This window comes from Lontra canadensis, unplaced genomic scaffold (assembly GCF_010015895.1).
Source record: "Lontra canadensis isolate GAN:19392208 unplaced genomic scaffold, GSC_riverotter_1.0 scaffold16, whole genome shotgun sequence".
NCBI lineage: Eukaryota > Metazoa > Chordata > Mammalia > Carnivora > Mustelidae > Lontra > Lontra canadensis.
This window is the reverse complement of record NW_022631010.1, coordinates 4,371,375-4,385,601: the sequence shown is the minus strand read 5'-3', so window position 1 is coordinate 4,385,601 and position 14,227 is coordinate 4,371,375. Positions and strand designations below refer to the sequence as shown.

Genomic DNA, 14,227 nt, shown 5'->3' with positions numbered 1-14,227 from the left:
CTCTGCCTTCGGCTCAGGTCATGATCTCAGGGTCCTGGGATCGAGCCCCATATCGGGCTCTCTGCTCAGCGGGGAGCCTGCTTCCTCCTCTCTCTCTGCCTGCCACTCTGCCTACTTGTGATCTCTGTCTGTCAAAAAAATAAAGTATTTAAAAAATAATAATAGCTCACAATTGTGGGGCAGTTACTATATGCTTCTAAGTGTTCTAGAAACTTTCCCAATAATTCTGTGAGTTCAGTAAGTTTATCATCATCAGTATCATTTTACAGATAAGAAAAGCAAAAGAAATGGCAAAATCTGATCCTGAACACACTTATTCAAGTATGCCTGCCAGGCTCTACAGTTCGTATAGTACTCCCTGGCGCGATCCCCGCGCTCTTTCTCTCGCCTCTTAGAGCGCCTGCGCGTGTGTCCCCGCGACCGCCTTCCGCCTGGCGCAGCCGCAGGTCACGTGTCGGCGCGGGGGCGGGGCCCGCGCGGGGACGCCTGCGCGCCTGCGCGCCGCGGGCTGACCGATTCTACCCTGTCCGGCAGAGCAGGCTGTGGGTCTCGCGGCCATAGCCGCGTCTTCCTTCAGCTCTGTCACCAGCCGGGGCTCGGGCCCGAGCCCGGGCCCCCGGGACATGGCCCTCCGGAGTGCGCAGGGCGACGGCCCCACCTCTAGCCGCTGGGACGGCGGCGCGGAGAAGACAGGTACGGAAGCCTGCGGGGGCGCCGAGGAGCGACCTTCGGGGATGGCCCGAGGGGCAGGGACGGCCCTTCGGGGTTAGGCTAGAGACAGCTGTTGGAGGAGCGGCCCGGGCCGCAGGCGGCTTCCGGGGGTGGGGGTTGGGGGTGCCGCGGGCTGGGGGGCCCCGAGGGACTGCGCGGGCTGTGCCCAGCGCGGCGGGCCGGGGTCGGGACGCCGGGAGAGGAAAAGGGTGATGGGCCCGGTCACGTCTGAAAGGGAAGCGATTCTGGAGTTTGGGAGTCAGCGGATGCTGAGACCAGAGGAATCCTGCTGGCCGACTCGTGTCCCTAATGCGAAGGACGGGTGGGGGATCTGGTCCGGCTTCGTCACGTCTGGGGAGAATTGGGTCTCCCCGAGAACTGAGGCCGAGCCTCCACCCCCGACTCGAAGCTGTCCGGCCACGTCTGCACACTCCTGGTGCCTCCTCCCTAGTTGTAAGGCACGTTTCCCAAACTTCATTCATCTCTCGCCGGCTTGAATTACGCAGTGTACGTGCACCACTTATTTCTTTTTTAATTGCCATAAAAATCCAATCTTTTAAAACGTGTAGTTCACTGGTTCTTAGCACGTTTACAGGGTTGTGCAATCATAGCCAGCCACCGTCTGATTCCAGAATATTTCTAATTCCAAAAAGAAACCCCCATCACTCCCCATTCTCCAGTCTCTGCAGGTCCTGGCAACCACTAATCTACTTTCTATCTCGATCTTATGCCGTCTAATTTAATGTTACTTAATTGTGTAGAAGAAAACAATTCTGTCAGATTTTTATAGTTTCATACTCAGCAGTAATTTCTATGAAATCATGGTTGTGAAGTGTTTTTGAATGTGTTTTACATACAGCTAAAACAGGACACTTAAAATTAGTAATGTTTACTCTGTACTAGGAAAATAATCCCTTTTTCTCCTAAGATTAAGGTAGACTTCCCATTTTTCCGCCCTCTGATGGGTGTTACGCATAATAGAACCAGCCACATATGCAACCCACATTTTGGTGAAGCACCTGGTGTCCGCATCTTATTTCTCTGGGCTCATTTTCAGTTATCTTCCTTTCCTCCTACTCACTCATATTACTTCATTGGGGCCTTTGGCCTTGTAAGATAGGTACAAGATACAAGATAAGATAGATGCTCATTTTGGGTGAATAGTCAGTTTTGTACCCTTCGAAAGGGTACAGCTCACATAACCATCTATGTGAACCCCATTTCTGGCCTTGAGCAGTGCACAACCTGCGGAGCTGTATGTGAGGGTTCTACTGAACCCTGAAGTCACCAAGTATGACGACGGGAGCTCGCGTGGGGAGGTGAAATGGAGGTAAAATCCTTGGTAAACAAAAATAATAGCTCACAGGGGCGCCTGGGTGGCTCAGTGGGTTAAAGCTAATAGTTGATAGCTGATAGTACAAAAACACTATGACATCTGTCCTCATGGCATAATAGTGCCCGAAGCAGTATGGGTTTTGTGACCTGTTGTAATGTGCCTAGGTTGTGAGACTTTAACTCAGTTTCCTTGGTTTTGCTTCTCTGTGAGCAATTTGGAGATGAGAGTTTTGTTCTGCTTTTAATCATATTGGAGAATTGTTGGCAAAGTTACTAATATTGGAAGCCCTCCTTTGTAGACTTTATGATCAGATTGGTTTACTCTCTAGAATATTTTTCTTTATTGTTGGGGTAAAGCAGTTTTTTGTTTTGTTTTTAAGTAGGCTCCACAGAGCCCAACAGGGGCCTCGAACTCACCACCCTGAGATCAAGACCTGAACTGATATCAAGAGTCGGATGCTTAACTGACTGAGCCACCCAGGCGCCCCAAGCAGTTTTTCTTAATACATGCTTGTCTTCATGTTTCAGGTAGTTAATGGATCTCTGCTAATTTAGATACTGTTTGTTGAAACTAATTAGGACTTCCAGAAACAGAGGTTACTTTATTTTGTTTTTAGTAGGAACCTTACTCCAAGTAAGGTAAGGCTTTCCTCTCCCACGGTCTTTATCTGGTACAGGTATGAAGTTCAAACATAAAATTTTAAGTTAGTTTCCAGTGTCAGCATTACGAGTTCAAGGGATAGGACAGGAGGTGTCTGTTTGAGGGAATCTCTCTCCCCTCTGGCTGGGTCTTCCATTGTTTTGATTTTGGCCAACATTGGTTGGTTTCAGTGTAACTTCTGTTGAAAGACTGTAAAGCTTTCTCTGGGTGCCTGACTGGCTCAGTTGGTGGAGCATGCAACTCTTGATCTCAGGGTTGGGAATTCGAGAGAGTAGTAATTTACTCAAAAATTTAAAAAAAAAAAAAAAAATACAGAGGACTCTAAAGCTTTCTTGATGTGTAAGCTTAAACCAAATAATCAGTATGGAATTTTGTACTCTCACATAAGATTTCATTATTAAGTGTGTAGATAATATGTATTTTGCTGATATGGAAAAATCTTTTTTTTTTTTTTAAGACTTGTTTATTTATTTTAGAGGGGGAGTGGCAGAGGGAGAGACTCTTCAAGCAGACTCTGCACTGAGCCAGAGCCAGATGCAGGCCTCAGTCTCATGACCCTGAGATATGACCTGACCTGAAACAAAGAGTTGGACACTTAACTGACTGTACCACCTAGGTGCTCCTGGAAAAACTTTTAGAGGATTTTGGCTAAGGTCGTGAGATCAAGCCCCATGTTGGGCTCCCCGCTCAGTGGGGAGTCTGCTTGACATTCTCTCTCCTCCTCTTCCTCTGCCCATTCCCTGCCCCCTTCCATGCACACACTCTAAATCAATCAGTCAGTCAGTCAGTCGGTCAGTCTTTAAGAACTTGATGCATCTTATAAACAAACATTAGACCTGTTAGGTGCTATGCTAACAGAGGGAATTGAGGGTTGATTTTTTCATGATCTCTGGGTAGAGTTACCATTTAACTTAACATCCAAGCTGGGACTTTTCTGAGAGTGCTGTTAGCAGGAGGGGTTTACTGTGGATAATTATGCCAGGACTATAGACATAAACCAAGAATCTCTCAAACTGGAGCAGGGGGTCACCCTACTCGGTTACCAGGGAAAGTAACAGTCTAGCCAGGAGAGCAGGTTTACCTGGGTGAAGAGTCACCTGTGTTGTATTTCTGTCTGCACCTCTGGGTGCGTGTGACTCCTGGCCAGTGATGCCTCTGTGTGGTTTGTATGTCACCGCTGGCATAGGTAACCAGGACCATTAGTACCAGCTTTCATGGTGTTAATAATGTGTGTCTTGGTGATGGAAACAATTCGTCTCAGAATAGACTGTTACTAAGGAAGCTGCTTAAGTGACCCTTCTAAAGCCCAACCTTCCTGCCAGTGTTACCTTCCCCTTAACTGGATTGTGCACCTTCTTTAAGCTACATCAGTATTTCTCAAATGAGTCTTTTTCCTGTTAGATGAAAGGACCATGTGTTTCTTGGATCCAAGTCTAGCTTTTGCTCCCTACCCCACCACCTGCCTCTTGAAATGCCCCCTTCCTTTTGAAATTGCACTCTTCAGTAAGGCATTCTCAAGTTAGCCTGACCTCCAGCAGCCTCTTTGAGCTCTTGGTGTCCACACATCCCTTTTTTGGGGCAGTTATACTACATGGTATTGTAACGTCTCTTTGGTATTGTCTTGTTTAACTTTTATTGCATTTGCTATTCCTAAAATTAGATATACCACATTAAACTGTGAAAGCATATTAACATATTATTTTCGATAGAAAAATTACCATAGGACATACATCAACCACAGACTTTCAGCCAATTTCCTAAAAAGGAGTTTAAACACAGTAAAATGTTAGTGTATAAATCACAAACTATCACATAAGGACATAAGATGCTTAAAACATTACTTTCTGCACGCCCTTAACTCACATGATCTTCGAGAAGCAGTTGCTCTGTGTGCACGACATGCTGCCCTTAGCACCAGCCGCTCTGGAGACCCAAATACAACCTTCAATATACTGCTTTTGAAATTATCTCTATGTAGGGGTGTCTGGCTGGCTCGTTTGATAGACCATGCAACTCTTCTTAATCTCTAGGTCATAAGTTCAGGCCCCACATTGGGCGTGGAGTCTCCTTTTAAAAAAAAAAAAAAAGAAAAAATCTCTCTGTAATTTTGATGTTACCAGTTGTGTTAGCATGTAACTGGAGAATTTTTTCTCACAGGGTTTTAAAAGTATTGAATTTTGGTGGCATGTATATAAACAACAGGAAAAAAATTTTATATAAAGACATATGTCTGTTCTGTGAAGTTTGTTACTAGGAAAGAACAAGCATTTTATTCTATTCCAAAACATTAATAGTGTCAGATATGCCTGAATTCCCTGAGTGTTTATTATCATTGTAATTCCTTTCTCGTTACTTATATGGCATATCTCCTTAGTGTTTTGCACATTATGCACTAATTACAGATCTGTAGGTCAACTTTAAAAATGCCTACTTGTACCTCAAACCAAATAAGGAGGTTGAGCCCAGCACAGAAAATGCATACATGCTGAATATGCACCTGATGCCTTTTCCCTTTTGTTTTGCAGACTTGAACGCCAAAAAGAAAAAGAAAGTGGCAGAGATATACCAGGCTCTGGACAGTGACCCCACCGATGTGGCTGCCCTTAGACGCATGGCTATCAGTGAAGGAGGGCTCCTGACTGATGAGATCAGGCAGAAAGTGTGGCCCAAGCTCCTCAATGTCAACACCAATGACCCACCTCCTATATCAGGTAATGGTGAGGGGTGGTTCTGAGGGAAACTTGTCTAGGACACAAGGATAAAAGATTCCAGGGGGCACCTGGGTGGCTCAGTTGGTTGGGCTATCTTCGGCTCAAGTCGTGGTCTCGGGGTCCTGGGATCAAGCCCCACATTGGACTCCTTGCTCAGCGGGGAGGCTGCTTCTCCTCCCTCTGCCTGCCACTCCCCCTGCTTGTGCTCTCTCGCTTGCTCTCACTCTCTCTCAAATGAATAAATAAAATCTTAAAAAAAAAAAAGAATTCCAGGATCTTTGATTTTTATACTCATTTTAAGCTAACAGTAAATGAGTAAACCTAAAGCAATTTAGAACGTGTTTGGGCCCACTCTAAAACTGATAAGTAGAATTTTCTTCAAAAATTGGAATGAGCTTTTATTAGGTTGATCAATAGCTTTTATTGGCTAGGTAGGGGAGTTTATTATTCCAGGTTCTGTATTCACTTAGAGGTGGGTTATAGGAAACCTGTATTTTAACAAGCTCCCCAGCTAATGCTGGTGCAGATGAACTCATTTTGAGAAACACTGGTTCATGGGAAGAGAGAATACGTCTCTGGTCCCTAAGCAAAACAAAACAAAACTTTTTTTTATTGGGGAAATACTAAGATCGTCTTGAATTCTAAAGTTCTGCAATAGTATGAGAAGCTGTTACTAGGGGACCTGGGTGGCTCAGTCAGCTGGGAGTTCGACTCTTGATTTCCCCTCAGGTCTCAATCTCGAAGTCATGGGATCGAGCCCCATGTGGGGCTCTGTGCTCAGTGGGGAGTCTGCTTGAGATTCTCTCTCCCTCTTTCTCTGCACTTCCTCCCCATGTGCTCTTGTGCACATTCTCTCTAAAATAAATACATAAATCTTTAAAAGAAAAGAAAGGCTGTTACTTAACTGTTTGCAAGGCCCATGAGAAAGCAGTTCTTTGGAATGTAGTACAAAATACCAAGAAAGTATGGGAGAGCAGTGAGTCCACTTTGTCATTCATTCACCCAACAAACATTGATTGCTTTCCTGCTATGTATGGCCAGAGTCCAGGTGCTGGAGCTTTCACTTGTGTGGCAGGTACTGGTTGTGCTCCTGTTGTGTGCCAGGTGCTACACGCGAGTCCCACAGCCTCTGCTGATGTGCTCAGGGCCCTGTTGGGCAGCCCAGTAAGTGTTTGGCTGTTGGAAACCGGCTGCATCAGAGCAGTCAGCCTTCAGTTGGAAGGAAAAGATGTTGCCACTTTTCACACTCTAAACCCTGAGATGATGTTCTTCTGTCAGATTCCAGACTTTCCAGATCTTTAGAAGATGAAGTCTGTATGCGAGGAAGTGTTACGCAGGCTCCTCTGGGAGCTTTGGATTTGGGTTGTGCTGGAAATGTGCACCTGTTAGATAAGACTGGGTTGGGGTTGAGGGAAATGTACACCGGTTCCATTTTCAACAGCTAGAGACTGCCGCCTCACTTTCACACTGCGCTGGACTTCCCCGCCGAGCACAGGCTCCTATTTGCAGTGTCTCAGTTTTTAAATTTCAGGGTCAAGAGAGATTACATTCTTCTTTGTGTGAGTGTATCTTAGTGCTCCTTCCTGAACAGCTCAGCACTCCCCAGGCTGCACAGATGTTCGGGTTTCCCGGGGATCTGTGCTTTCGGCATTCGTGATCTCGTTTGATCAGCGTAGTCACCTGAGAGGTACATAGGAAGGAAATAGCCCCATTTTACCCACGTGGACGTTGAAATTCAGAGCAGTCCCCCAGTGACACGCAGGAGCAGCCTCCAGTAGGCCCCTGGCTTCCTGACTTCTCTGCTGCTCCTTCCGCCTCACCCCGAACAGTGTGCGTCCCTCTTCTTATGGTCGCTGTGACTCGAATGAAACAACCTGTGTGGAAGGATCTAAGCTGGGGATTCCTGGTGTCCCGCCCTCTTCAGGAAAAAGCTGAAGGATGTCCTCCAGGCCCGTGATGCCACACGAGAACATTTCTGTCCCTGATCTGGCTTCCCAGACATTCCTGCAGTAACGTGTTCCTTCTCCTCCCACAGGGAAGGACCTTCGGCAGGTGAGCAAGGACTACCAGCAAGTGCTGCTGGACGTCAGGCGCTCCTTGCGGCGCTTCCCGCCTGGTGAGAAGCGCCCTCAGTCCCGCCACCTGGGAGTTGCTGTCCCAGCTTTGCACACGTCCTCATGCTGCTGCTTCTGTCAGGGCCCACAGTGTGACCTCGAGGGGGCCCCTGCCTCCTCAGGGGCCCTTTGTACTCTCAGTCTGCTGAAACATTTTCTCACCGGCTCGCTCACGTTCAGACCCCCACCATGAAAGCCTGGCTTAGAGTGATTTCTCTTGGCCTAGAGGTGGTGGATGAAAGACCTAGAGGCTTTCCCCCCTTCAGAGCCACCGAAGAGACTCCATAGGGACTGCTAGGGCCATCATCGGCCTTAAAGAGCAGATGGGTTTACAAGGGGGCACTAAGAGGTATTATACCTTCATTTGATTAGATGTACAGATAGGGATATCTTACCTATGCCTCTGTTGGGTCCCTGGACCAGAAGGGAGGCCATTCCCTGCACGTTTTAAGGGTCTGAAAAAATCACTTCCCATTCCAGGAAACTTGAGAATGACCCACTGTTGTCTCCATGTTCACAGCGAAGGAAGCTGGGCAACAGACCTCGTGTTTATGATCCATTTCTCTTCCTTTGGCAGCCTCACCTTTGTTGAGGTCAATGAAGAAAGGAGGATTGCTAAAGGGGACAGGAGCTTCTAAACCCATTGCCTCACTCTTCTGAAACCATGCTCTGGCTTGGATTTTGCCTCTTAAATCTTGCCTGAGCCCCTGCTCGTGATTCCTGTGTAGCCAGTAGCCTGCCCACTTGCTTTTGATAAAAATGTCTGCCCATGGCCCAGTCCTCTTTCCCTCTCCTGCCGGTTTGGATGAGACCATGCAGGCAGGTGCCCTCGTTTCCCTCTAGGTAACCTGCTTTTCCTCTGAACCCTTTCTTCCTCTTCCATTTATGGAACATCGGTCTGTGAGGTTTGCTGTGTGGGCTGCACTTTCCATGTGGTTTCATATTCTTCCTACGTCCATGTTCTTTTGAGCTCAGCTAACCTCTCTTACTCTGAAAATTCAAACAGAGTTTAGTCTTGTTCTCTTACCACTTCGGTTACTTTCCCTAACCATAGTCGTTAACTCCATTTTCTTTTAATTGGGTCTTTTAGAGGAAGCTTTTTTGAGAAGGGGTTTCCAGATATGTCTTAGATCAAGATATATTCCTGTGATTCTCAGTTTGGGTTAGAGGAAAACATGCAACTCTTATTTTTCTTATTTTTATATAATTTCATACCCATAGGAAAGTTGCAAAAATAGGACAAATAATTCCCTAGATGCCTTTTATGCAGATTTCCTTATATGTTAAGGTTTAACTGTATTTGCTGTATTGCTGTAATATTGCTTTGTCTGTCTCCTGTACACACACACACACACACACACACACAGACACTTTTTTTCCTGAACTATTTAAGAATCAGTTACAGACATGGTGTCCCTTTACCCCTAAATATTTCAGGGTGTGGTTCTTAAAAACAAGGCTCTTAAGGGTGCCTGGGTGGCTCAGTGGGTTAAGACTCTGCCTCAGCTCAGGTCATGATCTCAGGGTCCTGCGATTGAGCCCCGCATCGGGCTCTCTGCTCAGCAGGGCGCCTGCTTCCCCCTGTCCCTCTGCCCGCCTCTCTGCCTACTTGTGATCTCTCTCTCTGTCAAATAAATAAATAAAATCTTTTAAAAAAACAAAAGAACCAAAAAACAAGGCTCTTACGATAAATCAGCAACACACTGAAAACCACTGCTACTAACGTGTAGGTTTTATTCAGGTCTCACCCTTCACTGCTGTAAAGTCCTTTAAAGGAAAAGGCTGTACGAATGCAAGCAGTTCCCATTCAGTCATTCCCTCTCATTAGCCTCCTTGATCCTGGAGAAGTTCCTCTGTGTTTTATGGCTTGGTTATTTTTACCAAATTTCCCTCAGTTTGGATTATGTCATGCGCATACTTGGGCAGGTGCCTGCCGAGAGGCAGCCCCCAGCAGCGAGTTGTTTTCAGGGCGCCATGTGAGGGGGCACACACGGGCGGGTGGTCTCGTGCCCGGCACTGTCAGCCTCGGCAGCGGGCTGAGGGGGCGCCGGTGGTCCCCCCCTCCGCCGCCCCCGTGGCTCTTTCCCATATGCGAGTAGTGTTGGCGGGGCAGGGGTTTTCGTATGTGCTGCCTGGCTGTTCATAACTCCTCCTTGGCGGATCGTTTGCTGACTGTCTTCCTCCCCTCCCTGGTAGGCTGCTTGTGGTGTTCAGGCGCATCTCCCTCCCCCCCGCAGGCATGCCGGAGCAGCAGAGAGAGGGGCTCCAGGAAGAGCTGATCGACATCATCCTCCTGGTCCTGGAGCGCAACCCCCAGCTGCACTACTACCAGGGCTACCACGACATCGTGGTCACGTTCCTGCTGGTGGTGGGCGAGAAGCTGACGGCCTCCCTGGTGGAGAAACTGTCCACCCACCACCTCAGGTACCGGCGCAGGCAGATGCGAGGCTGGGGCTCAGTCCTCGGCCCATTTGCTCATCCGTGTTTCCAGAGGCGGGAACCCCGTTCTACCCACTCGGCCCTGATCGGAGCATTTGATCTGACCGAGCTCACTGAATTGTCTCCATCCAGGGACTTCATGGATCCAACAATGGACAACACCAAGCATATATTGAACTATCTGATGCCCATCATTGACCAGGTGAATCCCGAGCTGCATGACTTCATGCAGAGGTACGTACACGTCTCCACTTTTTTTTTTTTTTTTTTTTTTTTTTTTACAGATTTTATTTATTTGACAGAGAGACACAGTGAGAGAGGGCACACAAGCAGGGGGAATGGGAGAGGGAGAAGCAGGCCTTCCACTGAGCAGGGAGCCCAATGCAGGGCTGCATCCCAGGACCCTGGGATCATGACCTGAGCCAAAGGCAGATGCTTAATGACTGAGCCACCCAGGCACCCCCCGTACGCATCTCCACTTAGGTACATCCGTGCACATGCGCACCCACACCCATTTGACTCTCTCTGGGCCCTGGTCTCTTCTTCACAAGTCCAGCTCTATCTCACTGCTCTCATGTGTTGACTAGTGTTAAGTTCTTTCAAGTTGTCCTTTCTGTTCACCAGCGAGCTGGATAATTCAGTTCTGTAGAGTCTGGGAGCACTTTAATGGGTACTGTGCTCGTGGGGGCGGAATATGCAAGATGTCACAGCCCTTGAGGAGGTCACATCTGGGGGTGGAGGGAGGTGAGTGTGCCGAGGTGGACTTTGAGGTTATTGCTGCAAGAGAAGGACATACTACTGTAAGATCCCGAATTAAGAAGGACAAGGCCGTCTGTCGGTTGTTTTATTCTCCAGGGTCCAAGGAGAAGAAATGCTTCTTTGCAAATCTCATATGATTTCTTTTTTGTTTTGTGTAATTAGAAATTAGTCCTTGGCCAATGCCTCACCTCCCCCTCCCCACTTTTTTTAAATAATGTCTTTGTCTTAAGATGTTTCAATCATCTCATGGTAACAATTAATACAGTTGTGTCTTTAAGCCTGAGAATATGTGCCTGTGTCTGCCAAAAGGATATAGGACTTTCTCAGAAAGAAAACCATGGTATTCTGTGAAAACAGCTGCTGTTGCTTCCTGTAATTGACATCGGTTGGGCATTAGGAAAGCAGCCAGCGAAATAAGGCAGTCAGGACCCCATCGTAGTTTTAGTGTCATGATGGTGGGTATGTTTTGAGGATTTTGTATTTGGTGAGAAGATACTGAATTCCTATGGGGCTGAATTTTCCAGAAAGTGTGTTTCCGAAATTCTTCCTTCTCATGAGCACTGAGGACAAAGATGCTCCAGGGAGCGGGAAGGGACAGCCCATCGGGGAATCTAACATCTGAATTTCCTTGCTCCTAGTGCTGAGGTAGGAACCATCTTTGCCCTCAGCTGGCTCATCACCTGGTTTGGGCATGTGCTGTCTGACTTCAGGCACGTCGTGCGGTTGTATGACTTCTTCCTGGCCTGCCACCCGCTGATGCCCATTTACTTCGCAGCCGTGGTATGTACAGTCCATAGGCCAACACCTAGGTTCACCATCACCTATTCCAGCTTCATTGTTTTCCCTCAAGGGAAACCTGGTGATTACGGGAAGGTGGGAGAAAGATGGCATTTCCCAGACTGACCCCCCGGACACCACTCTGTGCAATGTGAATGAGCATCATGGGGAAGGATGAGGCCCTGTGTAAAAATAGGATTGGGAAATACTTGGCTAAACCAAGTTAAAGAGATCTGTTTCCTGCATGATTCTTCAGAACCTTTAAAATGCTCGTGCGTGTTACGAATTGTCCGTGTTCTTCTCGACCTCTCCCGAAACTAGTAGAGACTGCCGGCTGCAGGCCAGGGAGGGAGGAGGTGCGCCACGACGGGGGAGCACTGACAGGGCTTGGTGGGGTTCCAGTTCTTAGGACGGCCTGAATCATGGAGGTCAGGGCGGAGGTGGGAGCGCATGGACACCCTTCAGGGCTTTTGAAAGGGGAGCAAGATTGTTCTTTCTGCTGCTTTGAACCATTCTTTTCTGTGTGGGAGCTCCAGGAGTCTCCCTGTGATCCCTTTCCTTTTCTTCCTCCTTAAAGAACCTCCTGCATTTCATTGGTCAGCCTTCCACATCCTGGGGTGGAAGTCTGCCTGTAGCAGGAAGGGCCAGCCCCCTGGGAAAAGCCCCCTGGGAAAAGCATGCATACATTATTCCTTTGTAGCTGGATGCAAGAGTCTGCCATCTTACTGATTTAAATTCCTCTTTAAGGAGAAGGACGTGTAAGTGGCGAAGGCTGTGCGTGGCCCGATCTCTGATGCAAGGCCTTGCTCCCCACAGATTGTGTTGTATCGAGAGCAGGAAGTCCTGGATTGTGACTGTGACATGGCCTCGGTCCACCACTTGTTGTCCCAGATCCCTCAGGACCTGCCCTATGAGACGCTGATCAGTAGAGCCGGAGACCTGTTTGTTCAGTTTCCGCCGTCTGAACTGGCTAGGGAGGCAGCTGCCCAACAGCAGGCCGAGAAGTGAGTGGGGCTGAGGCTCTGGCCAAACTGGGGGTGTCTGTGAATGAGCAGAAGTGGTGGGGGATGGTGTCTGCGGGGTCAGGGCCGGGGGATAGTTCCAGAGCTCTAAGCTCAGGCCCGAGGAATCCCTCTGGGTCTTCATGGGTCTCTGTCAAGGAGAGCCTCTGAGCAGCAGCAGCTCTGCCCTCAGCCTCTGTAAGGATCTGTTGTTCTTTCCTTTTCTTCCTTCATAGTGTTTCCTTCTTCTGTCTCTCCGCCCCTGCAGGACGGCTGCCTCTACCTTCAAAGACTTTGAGCTGGCGTCCGCCCAGCAGAGGCCTGACATGGTGCTGCGGCAGCGGTTTCGGGGACTCCTGCGACCTGAGGACCGAACGAAAGACGTCCTGACCAAACCGAGGACCAACCGCTTTGTGAAGCTGGCGGTGATGGGGCTGACTGTGGCGCTTGGAGCGGCCGCCCTGGCTGTGGTGAAAAGCGCCCTAGAGTGGGCCCCGAAGTTCCAGCTGCAGCTGTTCCCCTAGAGGCCGGGGAGGGCGCGTCCTCCTCTGGCAACTGAGGTCTCACCCTTCCATGGAAGGATTGGGAGGGGGTGGCATTTCCTTTATTAAAAGGGTTTCTGTCAAGGGTTTTCTCTTCCTGCCCAGCCCCCCCCCACCTACCTGCCCCTGGTCCGCCTTCGGTTCAGAGGCTGCTGGCACCTGGCAGCTGCCCCCGGTGGGACGACTCCTTCCCCGCCACCTGCTCCCCGCACTCCCCACCAGCGCCTCTGGGAGGGGGGCGCTGTGGGTTAAGGGAGCTGCCAGCTGCTGGGGAGCCCGCCGGGCCTGGTTACTGGGGACCCTCTTGGCAGCCCTGTAGTGAGTAAGTGGGGCCCCCAAGCGCCTCCTGTTCTGTCTGCCGCTGGGCTGAGGGGGCAGGAGCTGGACTGGAGGCGAGGGACAGAGGCTGCTAGCTGGGAGTAAGGTCGGCCCCTCTCGAGAGCAGCTCCATTAGCTGGTCAGAAATCAGACAGATGTGAACTAGGTTACTAGGTAAATCCGACCTATTTTCAGCCTAGAAATCGCTTGGGCATTCCCAGTCAAACAGGAAGGAATGTGAGGTTGTAGGCCACATTGCCTGCCTTCTTTTTCCTCCCTTTTCTCTCCCACAAGCCACATGGTGTTGCTCTTAAAGGACACTTTTATTACTATTTTTAGAATTACATATGCCCAACACGTAAGGTACCCTCACTCTAAAAATGATAGTTCCTTCACGGGAAGAATAGTCCTCATCAGCAAGATGAGCTTCTAAGGCCCTGAAGTTTCCTTTCTGCTCAACTGTTGAACATCTCACTCGAGCTAGAGCTTCTGTGTGTCACAAGCCCCACAATTCCAGAGCGCCCCCAGGCCTGCTCTCCTTCCTCTTCTCCTCAGACCACTGTTCTCCTCCCAAGTAGGCTCCCACTCACTCCTGCCTTGGCTTCGTTGGGGGGATTCACTTTATCTCCTCAACTGCTGGTCTCTCCTTCCTGGTTGGAAATGTCACTGGAGACTTGTCAGCCACCAGAAGGGACACGCTGCATCCTGAAGAGCGCAGGAGAGGCCGAGACCAGCCAGCCCCTGCCCCAAGCTTCTGGAGGAGTCTCCAGGCCTTAGGGGACAAGATGGATCATTCAGTCCTGGCCAGCTTTTCCTGTAAGCGAAACCAAGTTTGTGTGCGACGAGCGCTGGCTTGAAA

The 14,227-nt window shown here is 49.1% G+C and overlaps 1 protein-coding gene across 3 annotated transcripts; it reads left to right on the top strand.

Moving 5' to 3' along the window:
- Positions 1 to 608: 608 nt before the first annotated feature.
- Positions 609 to 13,134, top strand: TBC1D20 (TBC1 domain family member 20). Of its 3 annotated transcripts, XM_032858984.1 has the most exons (9): positions 609 to 693; positions 947 to 1,218; positions 5,233 to 5,418; positions 7,454 to 7,534; positions 9,770 to 9,956; positions 10,104 to 10,205; positions 11,369 to 11,510; positions 12,324 to 12,511; positions 12,777 to 13,134. In XM_032858984.1, the coding sequence occupies exons 3-9, from the start codon at positions 5,319 to 5,321 to the stop codon at positions 13,030 to 13,032; spliced, it is 1,056 nt and encodes a 351-aa protein (XP_032714875.1). In that variant the 5' UTR covers positions 609 to 693; positions 947 to 1,218; positions 5,233 to 5,318; the 3' UTR covers positions 13,033 to 13,134. The 3 variants fall into 3 exon arrangements, with proteins under 3 accessions (XP_032714875.1, XP_032714873.1, XP_032714874.1); XM_032858982.1 differs by lacking the exon at positions 947 to 1,218 and having other exon boundaries at positions 624 to 693; XM_032858983.1 differs by lacking the exons at positions 609 to 693; positions 947 to 1,218 and adding an exon at positions 2,445 to 2,574.
- The last annotated feature ends 1,093 nt before the right edge of the window (positions 13,135 to 14,227 follow it).